The sequence below is a fragment of the Perognathus longimembris genome, chromosome 7 (genome assembly GCF_023159225.1).
Source record: "Perognathus longimembris pacificus isolate PPM17 chromosome 7, ASM2315922v1, whole genome shotgun sequence".
NCBI classification, from domain to species: Eukaryota; Metazoa; Chordata; class Mammalia; order Rodentia; family Heteromyidae; genus Perognathus; species Perognathus longimembris.
In genome coordinates this window covers 9,994,862-10,007,063 of record NC_063167.1, presented here as the reverse complement: position 1 = coordinate 10,007,063, position 12,202 = coordinate 9,994,862, and the positions used below count along the sequence as shown (strand labels likewise).

Below are 12,202 nucleotides of genomic sequence, written 5' to 3'. Positions count from 1 at the left end.
GCATCATAACGGAAAATAAATAGGTGAGTAAATGCATTGAAAGGATGGCCTGGTGCCCACGCATACACGCCTACAATCCTAGCTACTCAGGAGTTTGATCTGAGGATCTTGATTTGAAGCCAGCCCGAGCAGAAAAAAAAAAAAAAATGCAAAACTCTTATCTCCAATCAACCAGTAAAAGAGCTGGACTGGAGGCATGGCTCAAGTGATGAGTCCCAGCATGAATGAAAAAGCTAGTTAGTGAGCACGCAAGATTCTGAGTACAAACCCTGGTACTGGCACACAAAAAGGAGCGTTGGAAGGTCAGGCAAGGGATTGAGAACCACATTAGGCAGGCGGTCAGTCCTATTTCAAAGACTGTTGCTATTCCTATCTTCATTAGTATCCCTCCGTGGGCCCTGGTCTCAAGGTGCCCTCTGCTCTAGGGGCAAGTTCATGTGAGCTCACTAATCCTCACCTCAACCTATTTCCACATGAGCACACTGAGGTGCCCGGAAGTTGGGGCACTCACTTATTTATTCAAACTGAGCATAAATGAACATCCGTTCAGACCAGATCCCTTATGTTCAACTAAGGAATCTAGGAAAACAGTAGGCCAACCCAAGTACCACCAAGTTGCTAAGGAAAGCAAGCCAGATTTAGGCAAAACTATGCTAGACAGGCAGAATTGCCACTATAAAACTAAAGAAACCAGATGTGGTGATGCATCTCTGTAATCCTAGCATTAAGAAGGCAGAGGCAAGAGAATAAGGCCAGCTTACATTATGTAACAAGACCTAAAAACAAAACAAAACAAAAATAACGGGGTGGGGGGGGAGAAAAAAGAAAAAGAACATGCAAGGGCCTTCCACCTCCACGCTGCAGCACAGTACAGAGAGCCTGAACACGCCTGGGTCAGGCTGTCCAGCCCCTGTATGTAGAGATCAACAAGCAGATATGCTTAGTGAATTGAACTGAATTATTTGTTCAGCCTTCAAACCAGTGCTCTAAGGGATGAGGGAAGGGAACTGGATGGGGCTCCAGGTGACACTAACCCTGGGTAACTCCAAGCCTCTCCCACAAGAATCCTTGTGGATTCTTTGGGTCCTGAGAAGTCACAGCTAAACCTTGCATGAATGTACACTGCTCCAACCTCTACAGCATCCGATTTTTTTAGAGTATACTTTATTTTTACAAAAGAGGCATATAACAAGGAAATCAAAACTTTGTCAATGAAAGAGAAGTCATTTTTTGTGCAACCAAGTCTGATTGCAACTGAATCTCAGCTAATTTCAAAGTCATTTCTCTATAATGGGCACCACTCATTTTTAGGTCCATTTCTACCACTTTTCTCTTTTCTCTCTCAAATTCCTTTCTGAACAGATGGATTTTGTCCTCTGTCTCGGGAGAAGTGGTCTTGGTACTACTCTTTTCTTTGATTGCTTCATGCTCTGGAACAAAGTTGCTTTCAAAATTGTGTAAGGTTAACGTAGAAAAAGAAGCCAGGGTAACTAGTTCATTCTCTAAAGTTAATGCAAAATTATCAACTAGGATATCCTCACTTCCTGATTTTAGTTTTTGGAAGAAGCAATTGATAGGGAGAAGTCTAGTAAGATTATGAAGACATTGGAACAAAACTGTTTGATTCCTAGTATAGATTGTTAAAATTCCTTTAAATGGTGTTTTTTGTTTCCAGTTGAGGAGTGTCCCGTAGACATTCCTTGGTTCTTTACAAAAGCACATTTCTGGAAATTCTTTGATGACTTCACATTTCATGTATTCTATAAGCCACATCTTCATTAAATTCAAGGCACTGCCAGATGATGAGGTAAGTTGAAAACAGTATTTGTTCAACACTGTCAGGTATGCAAAAAGATCTTCCATGTGCTGTATCAGTTTCTTCTCTGGAAATGTCAGTAGGTATTTCTCACTTGAAAGATCTTTGAGACTTATACAAAGTCTTCCACATGAAACAAAACGATCTTCAGGATACTTACCAGTTTTTCTCTCTTTAAATTGCAGTAGGACAACACAAGAAAATTTATTGAGTGCTAAAAGTGGTGAAAGAGATGTTACACCAGTAATTATCTGTTCATATTCCTTCTTAGATGGCTGTTCACCAATTAAGCTTCCTTCTTCCTTGTTCAACTTGATCCTTTTTGCCTCCACCCCTATTTCATATGGCTTCCAGTGTGGTTCTGAGAAAGAATCCATACTCAACTGAATCACCTTGTTTTGACACTCAATAACCGGAACAATGGCATTATAGGATTGGTCTATTAATAATGACAAAGTCACCTCATTCAGGGATAGCTTCAAAGAAGATGTGGTTTTTACTCCAACAATTAAGCTACCATCCAATACACGATACCATATCTTCTCTATTTGCTGTTCTGAATGTTGAAAAGCATCTGGCAACTTTTCACTGAAGGTATTGGCAAAGTCTTCTTCCCCACAAAAAGGAACAAGACATTGCTCCTCTGCATTTGATGTACTGTCATCTTGAGTCAAGTTTATTAAAGCTTTGCAAGATTTCAAAATAAATTTTTCCTTAAGCAAGATATGCTTCTTGAATTCCTGAGTTAAACCCAAACCTGCTTTTATTCTTCTTTGCAGAGGTGGAATCACCAAGCAACGGTTTTTATATTGCTCTTCCAACAAATCATCTTCATAAAACTCCACTGGTTTACTCGAATAGTTTATTTTGTCAAGATCTGTTAGTTCAAATGAAGTCAGGGGATCTGAATTCAAAGAATCTTTAAAAAGGAGCAGTACCTGTTCTCTCCCAGTTCCAATGAAGTCATCCACCAGTACTAAACTAAAATTATCCCACTTAGCAGTAATCTGAAAGTTCTTTTTCGAAACAGCACAAACATGATTGGTCCTAAATAAAACAATGAAAAAGAATTTTCCTTCACCTGAGTCCAAGGATTGAACTGCACAAGGATCTTCAAATGGAAGCTGGCACACACTTTTAAGTGTCCCATTGTGAAATGAAACGAGCTGATTCTTTCGAGTAAGGGCAATCAGAGACATTCTTAACTGGTTGTTGACAATCTCAGTTGTACAGACATGAATGTAAGTTACCACAGTAGTATAAGCAGGAGGAATAATACAGGTATCACTTAATATTTTTTGACTTTGAAGAGAATACATACAAAACTTGCTATTATAAACTCCATAACTGGATTGTAACAGCTTTGAGGTATATTCCATTCGTGCCAATAAAACCATACCTAGACTTTGAATCTCACCTGCCCACTGAATAGAAGACCAATTAGTTGATATGCTAGTGATTTTGCCAATTTGGGAAGAGATATAGTAGAATGTCTTGCCATATTGCCATAAAACTAAAGGGCCATTATGGACTCTTATGCTGTCATTCATCTCATAGTCTAGACTAAAACTTAAACATTTTTCAAATTTATTGGTGTTGTGGAAAAACAGCAAATAATATTTGAAAACACCATCCGATTTTTTTTGTATCAAAACATAAGGGAGGTTAATTCCAGTTCTGAAATCTGACACACAGTTGCAACATATAATTTTTAAATGAGAGCTTGCTTTCTGTATGTGACAGAATCCAGTGGACTTCAGGACAAACTTTCTGGTTTCACTGTCAAATGCTATCTTTCTAACACGTAATATGGATGTCTCTGCAGATACTTTATCTGAAAAATTCCCGTTAGACAACTGGAAAATAAGGACTTCCCCATTATAACATAAGAGTCTTTCTTGTTGATTGAATGACATTGCTCTTTTGCCAGTCAAAGGCTCTCACTTGTAATCCTAACTACTCAGAAAACTGAGAACTGAGGATCATGGTTTGAACCCAGCCTAGGCAGGAAAGTCTGTGAGACTCTTATCTCCAGTTAACCACCAGAAAACCCGAAGTGGCACTGTGAGTGCTAGCCATGAGTAAAAAAGCTCAGGGATAGTACCCAGGCCCTGAGTTCAAGCCTCATAACCGACCAAAAAAAAAGTATTTTCGTTGATCCAGTTTGTAAATGAAAACTGATTCCAGTTGATGTTTTTAATCAATGGCTACATTCCTTTCTCAAGGAATACTGCCACTATTTTCTTCTCCAGGGAGTAGTGCTAGGAGTTCTTAGCACTTCAGATTCATCCTTTGATTCCACAGGGTGTCTTCATGCCATAGGCACTATATTAGTATCCCATTTTACAGATGAGGAAACTGAGGCACTGTTTCAGGGCTTCCTCAAAAGCCTGGGTGATGTAGCCACGTTATGGAAGCCCCACCCAGGGCCAGGGTTTTGTGACTCCAAACCTCCCGCCAGCGCGTTGCATCCCCAGCATCCGATTCTTAAAAAAATAAAAATAAAAATAAAATAAAAAAACTGAATTTCTCATGGGAATTGGGATATTCTATCTTCAACATCTGCTATCAAACATGTTTTGTCCCCTCCAAAGCTCATGTTTATTATGTGTGCATGTATATGTGTGTGTATGTGTGTGTGTTTTATGGTACTGAGTAATCTTAAACTCAGGGCCCTATTCTTATAAGGCTAGTACTTAAGCCATAGCCCCAATCCTCATGTTGAAACTTAATCTGCAATCTGAGTTGAAAGATAGTGGGATATTTAAGAAGGGAATATACTATGATGTAACTGAGGGGTAGGCCTTTCCACTGCATGCGCAGACACATGCATTCACGCATGGGCAGAAAAGAGGGAAGATTTGGTCAGAATGGTGAATACCTTTCTCAGGGGACTGGGTTAGTTATCACAAGAGTGGGTTGTATAGAGCAGGACCTGCCAATTCTTGTTCTGTCTCTTCTGTGTCTTCTATTTCTACCATGTTGTAATAAAGTACAAAGCATTTGCCAGATGTAGCCAAGACTACACCTAGACCAAAGTGGGAATCAAGTCACCAATGTGAGTTCCCAGAACCATGAGCTAAACTTCTTTCCTCCCTAAATTACCTAAGCACTATGACAGTACCTGACTGTATGGCCCACAGACTTGACAACACCTCCTCAACTATGGCCAGACCTGCACAGTGACTTCACAATTCAGTTCACAGCTTCAGTTTCCTCCTCTGTAACATGGGGTAATTGGTACCTGACAAAAACAGCATAAGAATTAAGTAAGATGCTCCTTAGCGAAATATTTTATGTACCTAAATATGGTGTGGCAGAAAATGCTGTCCATTTACCAAAGAGTATTTGGCTATGTGATCAAGTCCTGGCCAACAGACTTAAGACAAAAAGAATGTGAGCCAGTTCAAACCAGCCTGTTAAAGCCTCCCCGTGGAATTCTCTTCCCAATCCATTAGCTGGAAGAAAACTCTAAGGTGGAAGGAGCTACAAGATGGGAGGGGTGTAGGTCTCTAAGTCCTCTATACAAAGCCACCCAACAAACACAGAACAGGACTTCAGGAATGAGAAATAAACTTCTACCGTGTGAAGGCTCTGAGGTTTCAGCAGCTATTGTTACCTTAATTACTACACACAGCTGCACAGGGACAAGTGTTGGCTATTCTTGCTGGTGTCATTACTATTCATTAGTGTAACTGCTCTTCTAAGTATCCATTTTAGAGCCTGTGCCTGCTTCTCATTCCTCAGCCATTGTTTGATGAATAGAGAGGAATAAAGACATTTTGCAGTCTTTGTCTAGATTGGCTCAGCCACCCTCAGAACATACCTTTATCAGGGCCCTCTGCAGGGGCTAGACAAAGAGCCCCTAGACCTTTACTTGAGAGTTGCAAAGACACTTGGTTTACTTAATATACACTCCTTTATTTTCTGGTTGCTAACTAAAAATTATAACAAAAACACTGAACCAACCATGAGCTGTGCCCTCAAAATTACATCTGATTTTTTTTTTTTTTTGGCCAGTCCTGGGGCTTGAACTCAGGGCCTGGGCTCTGTCCCTGAGCCTCTCTGTGCTTAATGCTAGCCCTCTATCATTTGAGCCACAGTGCCACTTCTGGCCTTTTCTCTGTACGTGGTACTGAGGAATCAAACCCAGGGCTTTATGCATGCTAGGCAAGCCCTCTACCACTAAGCCACATTTCCAGCCACATCTGAAGTTTTTATTTGTGCTCTTTTAGGCAGCGCCAGGAGTCCAGCCCTGTTTTCACTTTATAGATAGCAACATTAAGACTCAGTGAGGGCTGGTGCTTGCCTCCTACACATGAAGCTCTTGGTTCGATTCCCCAGCACCACATATATGGAAAACGGCCAGAAGGGGTGCTGTGGCTCAGGTGGCAGAGTGCTAGCCTTGAGCAGGAAGAAGCCAGGGACCGTGCTCAGGCCCTGAGTCCAAGGCCCAGGATTGGCCAAAAAAAAAAAAAAAAGACTCAGTGAAGCTAAATAATTTGCTTAAACTCACCAAGAGGGCACAGAGACCCAGGTCTTCCTGGTTCCAAATTACCTGCAACTATACCATTAAGTAGTCTTTACTGTGTGCCCTATACCATCTTGGTTTCTGATATACACCATATAAACCACTACCTGGACTGCTGTCTCCTGAGGGGGGTCTCCTGCTTCTACTCTGGACTTCTCCCCTCCCAACACACACTATTCTGCATACAGTTCATGTCCCTTCTCTGCTCAATCCCCCATTCATGGCTCCTGTCACATCTAAAATGAAGTTCAAAGTTCTGCCACAGCCTACAAGGGTCTAGTCCTGGCCCCCCGATCTCTTCTTATCTCTTTCTTTTGGTTTCAGTTGTTTTGAGTCTTATTATGTAGTCCAAGCTGGCCTCTAACTCAAGATTCTCCAGAGTGTAGAGATTACAGGAATGTACCACTTCCCCAATCATGCCAATCTTGAATACTCAAACACATGCTCGATTCAGGATCAGGATCTTTGCATCTGGCATTTTCTCTGCCTGGGTTGCTCTTCTTTCTTTGAATACTGGACAACTCCTAGGCTCAAAAGTGTTATCATGAGACAGCTAACCCTGACCTCCCAGCTGAAGTAATCTTCTCCACTGGTAGTCATTTATTCTGCACATTCTCTTCATCTGAGGGTAGGCACCAAGTTGGCTCTATTCATTGCTATTTCCACAGTGCCTATGGCCTAATGCTCTATGAACAGTTGTTGGATGAAATCAGTGAATAAATAATGAGACAATACAGAAAAATTTAAAAAAAACTAAAACATTCCAATATCCAAAACTTTTTTTAAAATGTTATTTTGGTGTTACTGGAGAGTTAAAATTCAGAATCTTGACCTTGCTGAGCAAGGGCTGTATCACCTGAGCCACATCCTCATCTCCAAAATGATGTGTGTGTGTGTGTGTGCATATACTGGGCTGTGAACTCAGGCCCTCCCGCTTTTGCCTGGCGTTTTTACTCCAGTCTGGTGCGTTATCACTTGAGCCACAAGCTCCACTTCCAGTTTTTTGTTGGTTAATTGGAACAAAAGAACCTTGGGCTGGTTATAAACCACAATCCTCAGATCTCAGCCTGCTGAGTAGCTAGGATTATTGGCATAAGCCATCACCCCCCACATGAGGTCAGTGGTTCACACATCTGACTTCTAGGGATGGGTCAGTCAAATCACAGGGACAGCCCAGCCTGGTGGCACATGCCAAGAATCCTAGCACTCATGGGGTGGAGATGAGGATTAAGAGTGTAAGACAGGGATACATATAAAGACCTTGACTCAAAATACACACACACACACACACACACACACACACACACAAATCAAACATGGGCACTCTAAAAAACATTGCACTACTTTTCTGCTATGTGGCTAAGGTTTATATGAAACATGCTATTTTCTTTAGACTTGAGTCCAGGCCTGAAGATATAGCATTTATGCAAATAGTCCAAAATCTAAAAGCCAAACAACAACAACAAAAAAAACCTGCAACAGGAATGTACCACTGGAATAGTCAACCTGAAAAAGAAATTATAGAGGCTGGGAATACGGCCTAGTGGTAGTGGGCTTGCCTCACATACATGAAGCCCTGGGTTCGATTCCTCAGCACCACATATATAGAAAAGGCCAGAAGTGGTGCTGTGGCTCAAGTGGCAGAGTGCTAGCCTTGAGCAAAAAGAAGCCAGGGACAGTGCTCAGGCCCTGAGTTCAGGCCACAGGACTGGCAAAAAAAAAAAAAAAAAAAAAAAAAAAAAAGCAAAAGAAACTACAGGAAAGAGGGGGAGGGGGAGGGAAGAATAGGCAACAATCCCCAGACCAGCTGGAGTCGCCTGGGGCAAGTAAGTGTCAGCCGGGAGGCAGACCCAGTCTGGGTGCCCGGGGTTTGAGGGCTAGGCGGGAAGGGCTAGGTGAAGGAGAGGACTGAGGTGGAGGTGCACGGCCCCGGGCGGGCTTCTCTGGCTTCTTCCTCGCAGCCCTCAGCGCCCACCCTCATCCACTCCCCCCCACTCCCCGCCCGCCCCGTCCGCTGCCGCAACGCTGTTTCGGATCAGGCCCGCTGGGAGCCGGGCTAAGCTCCGCCGAGGGACACGGGAAATCTCGGCGTCAACAGCCGGCCGGCGGGGCCCTCCCGCCCCGGCCTCCGGACACCACTGGGCGGGGGGCCGGGGTCGCAGGCGGGGCACACCATCACCCCTCAGCCCTCGGAGCTTGTGCGAAGCGACGGCGCGGCCCCGGCCCGCCGGGAGAAGCCGCGCAGGCCCTGCGGCCTGGGCGTCCCGGGCAGCTCCGCGAAGGCCGCGCGGGGCCCGGAGCGCGGGGGGCGGCGCCGCCGGCCCGGGGGTGGGGGGGGAGGTGACAGGGTTCCTCGGCTGGGCGAACCCGCATTCGCGACGCCCCGGCTTCCGGCCGCCTAGCGGCCCGCGAAAACCGTGCGAGATGGGAGGCAGCGGGTGCGCGGGACCGCTAGAGCCGCCGGACACCTCGGGGTACTGCAGGGCCCTCACAACTCCAGCCCGCGCTCCGGCACTCGCCACCAGGGTCCCGCACGCGGGCGGCTCTGCCCGGAGCGCCCGCCGAGCTCCCTCCCCGCGCGCACGCGCGCCAACGGCCCCTACCTTGGCGCATCGCCGCTGCCGCCGCCGCCGCCAACGAGCGAGCCCGACCCGGCCTGAGGGGCGGGGCAGAAGCCACGCGAGAGGCCGGGCCAGAGGGGGCGGGGCCGAGCGGCCAAGGCACCCGATTGGGGGATGCCCCGGGGAGGGGCGTGGCCAGGGCCGCCCGCCGCCTTTGCCCTTCCCGCCTTCGGTCCGACTGACTCACCGGACCCGGGCGCGCGCCGGGGAGGTCGCCGCTGTGAGGCGACGGCGCCCGGAGGCCGCCCAGCCCGGATGGCCGAGTCCCACGGCCTCACGGGCGGGAAAGCGCCCCGCTGGGGCGGCGTGAGCGAGTGGCGTCCCCGACCAGGCCCGAAGCCCAGCGGGAACGGCCGGGCGCCCCTCTCCATTGCTCCCGAAACAACCAGTGCCCTCGTCGGCCAGCTTTACATGGGAGCGCTGCCCGGACGGGGCGAGGCGGGACGGGCTCGAGCCATTTTCACGTCGGCTTCCATGGCCGTCCCCACGTGTGACACCAGCTAACTTCTGTTTCTTTCTTTGCCAGTCCTGGGGCTTGAACTCAGGGCCTGAGCACTGTCCCTGGCTTCTTTTTGCTCAGGGCTCTGCCACTTGAGCCACAGCGCCACTTCTGGCTTTTTCTGTTTATGTGGTGCTGAGGAATCGAACCCAGGGCTCCTTGCATGCAAGGCAAGCGAGCGCTCAGCCACATTCCCAACTTCTGTTTCTTTAAACCCTTCCATACCTTATTTACAAGGCTCTTCCCCACACAGCAGTGAACTTTTGTTATTCGGGGATTTGATAGAGTTACAGAGAAGCCACACTTTTCAATTGGTAATCTTTATTTAAATGCCAGTAATTGGTAGGGGACTCACGTCCCAAAGACTTGCAGCCCCGAATGCAACTAGAACAATGCTTACATAGGCCAAAACTACATGAGGTGTGAGGAACTAAACCTAACAGAAGTGTTTTACATAAGTAAAGCAAACCTTAAACCTAAAAGTGTTACACATAAGCCAAGCAAACCATCTAGGGGATCAGGCAATCCAGGGTAAGTTATCTAAGAAAAGCAATCAAGGACAAGTAGTCTCTGGAGCAACTTTCCTGAAGCACAACTCTAGACACGCCTGTAATCCAAAAAAAAGTTCTACATGGCCTCCATAGAGTTCTTAGAAAATGCCTAGCATCCACCTAGATGCCAAAGTGGTGCCATTTAGACCCAGTTTCACCGTTTCTTCATGGCTCCCTCCAGTCAGCTTCCACATGAGACAGCAGCTAATTTTTGTTTCTTCAAACAAAATCCCATGTGGGGCTGGGAATATGGCCTAGTGAAGCTCTGGCTTCAATTCTTCAGCACCACACACACACACACACACACACATAGAAAAGGCCAGAAGCAGCGCTGTGGCTCAAGTGGCTGAGTACTAGCCTTGAGCAAAAAGAAGCCAGGGACAGTGCTCAGGCCCTGAGTTCAAGCCCCAGGACTGGCAAAAAACAAAACAAAAAACCCATGTGCATCCCAGAGGACTATTGCACTGAAGTGATGTAAATAATTGGTCTGTTACTAACTTTACACAAGTATTGCTAATATTGTTCAGTATTAGTGTCACTGCTCAATGTAAAACTTTTCTGAAACTAGCCCTTTGCTCTGTATTGTGTGGTTTCAGTTGCCCACACCTGTAACCCCCCAGGAAGAGCTACATCCTGTTTCATCACCTGATGGTCAGATGGGCTCCATTATGGTCAAGATGCCCTGACCTGTTTACAACAGGTTTCTGGGTATTTCTCGAAAGTAATTAACTGGTTCCTGGACACTTCCCGAAATTAACGGGCCACTACAATTAGGCAGAAAGGAAAATTCCTGTGGTTTAGGGGTTGAAAAGCAGCCTTGTGAGATGGCTCGGGGCTGCATCTTGATATCCCCACCTCGAGTGCAGTTCTGGTGCGCCAGCGCCAGTACTTTCTTACTCAATGAAATTCTTCCCATCCCCTATAGTCATCTGAGTGGTCTCATTGATCGTCGATTTCCGGACCCCATAAAGGCACCAGCCCCTCTGGCAAAGAAATGGCTGTAACCACAGACGCCCAGCCGGGCACCATCAGCTCCAGCGCCCAGAGTCCTACCAGCGGGGTCTTCAGCTCAAGGCCTCCCCCACGCAGCGGGACAGGCCGCTCCGCCCACCCAGAGTGGCGGGAGCCAGCGCCGGCACCGCCAAGCTCGCCCCTCGCTACAAGCCGGTAGGTGTTGGTTTGTGCTCGGCGGTGCTCCTAGCGGGAGCACCTGCCCCCCCACCCCGTTTCCCTAGGTGCACACAGATCCTGCAGGGCGCTCTATCTAAGCCTGGCTGTAAATACTCGGTCGGGAAAAGCCCGACACCTCCCTGGATCGCGTGGCACTTTCGCTAACCGCTGCCTCCCTGCTAGACCCAGTGAAACCCCATTCCTGAGCCCATCTCTACACCCACCTCCGTGCCCGCGGAAGGTCGGTGTCCTAGCCCGTTGAGATCGAGCCTGGCCTGGTCCTTCCTTTCCCTGCCACTTTCCTAACACACACAGCTTCCCAAGGGGCTGCTGCGTGGTGGCCACGGCTGGAAACACCGGCCGTGGAGCAGAAGCTGCTAGGACGGCGCCCAGCGCGCGGGCCGGACTCGGAGGACTGCGCTGAAGGCCCGCGACTTTGGCGGCTCCAGGCCGCGCCCCGCCCCCGCTCCGCGCCCCGCCCCCGGTTGGGCCTCTAAGCCCCGCCCTCCGCGCCCCGCCCCCTGCTCCTCGTTTCCCCCCCCACCTGCTTCGCGCCCCGCCCCTGCTACTCGCCCCGCCCTGCCCCAGGCTGGACCTCCGCGCCCCGCCCCCTGCTCCACGTTCCCCCCCCCCGCCCTGCTCCGCGCCCCGCCCCCGGCTGGGCCTCAGCGCCCCGACCCTGCTACTCGCCCCGCCCTGCCCCAGGCTGGACCTCCGCGCCCCGCCCCCTGCTCCACGTTCCCCCCCGCCCTGCTCCGCGCCCCGCCCCCGGCTGGGCCTCAGCGCCCCGCCCCTGCTACTCGCCGCGCCCCGCCCCAGGCTGGGCCTCCACACCCCGCCTCCGCCCCCGTCCTGGGCTCCCCCGACCGCCGGACCTGGCTCGCCACGCCCCTTTGGCCCACCCCGATCCCCAGTCCTGAGCCTGCCCTCCCCTCCCCAATCCGGGCCTCCCCTCGTCGCGCAGGCGCAGTTGCTGAAGCACTGCTTGCCAAGCGCTCCAGTAGCTAAGCTCCG

The 12,202-nt window shown here is 48.7% G+C and overlaps 2 protein-coding genes across 2 annotated transcripts in view; both read right to left on the bottom strand.

Annotated features, from left to right (window-relative positions):
* The window catches only part of Crocc (ciliary rootlet coiled-coil, rootletin), a 48,068-nt gene extending 39,084 nt beyond the window's left edge, over positions 1-8,984 (bottom strand). Inside the window, exon 1 of the mRNA XM_048350329.1 lies at positions 8,951-8,984. The gene's annotated coding sequence lies outside the window, so the exon portion shown is untranslated. The remainder of the gene's footprint in view (positions 1-8,950) is intronic.
* Positions 1,078-3,840, bottom strand: LOC125354633 (Fanconi anemia group B protein-like). The gene has a single exon (XM_048350330.1). The coding sequence runs from the start codon at positions 3,730-3,732 to the stop codon at positions 1,198-1,200; it is 2,535 nt and encodes an 844-aa protein (XP_048206287.1). The 5' UTR covers positions 3,733-3,840; the 3' UTR covers positions 1,078-1,197.
* Positions 8,985-12,202: the final 3,218 nt, after the last annotated feature.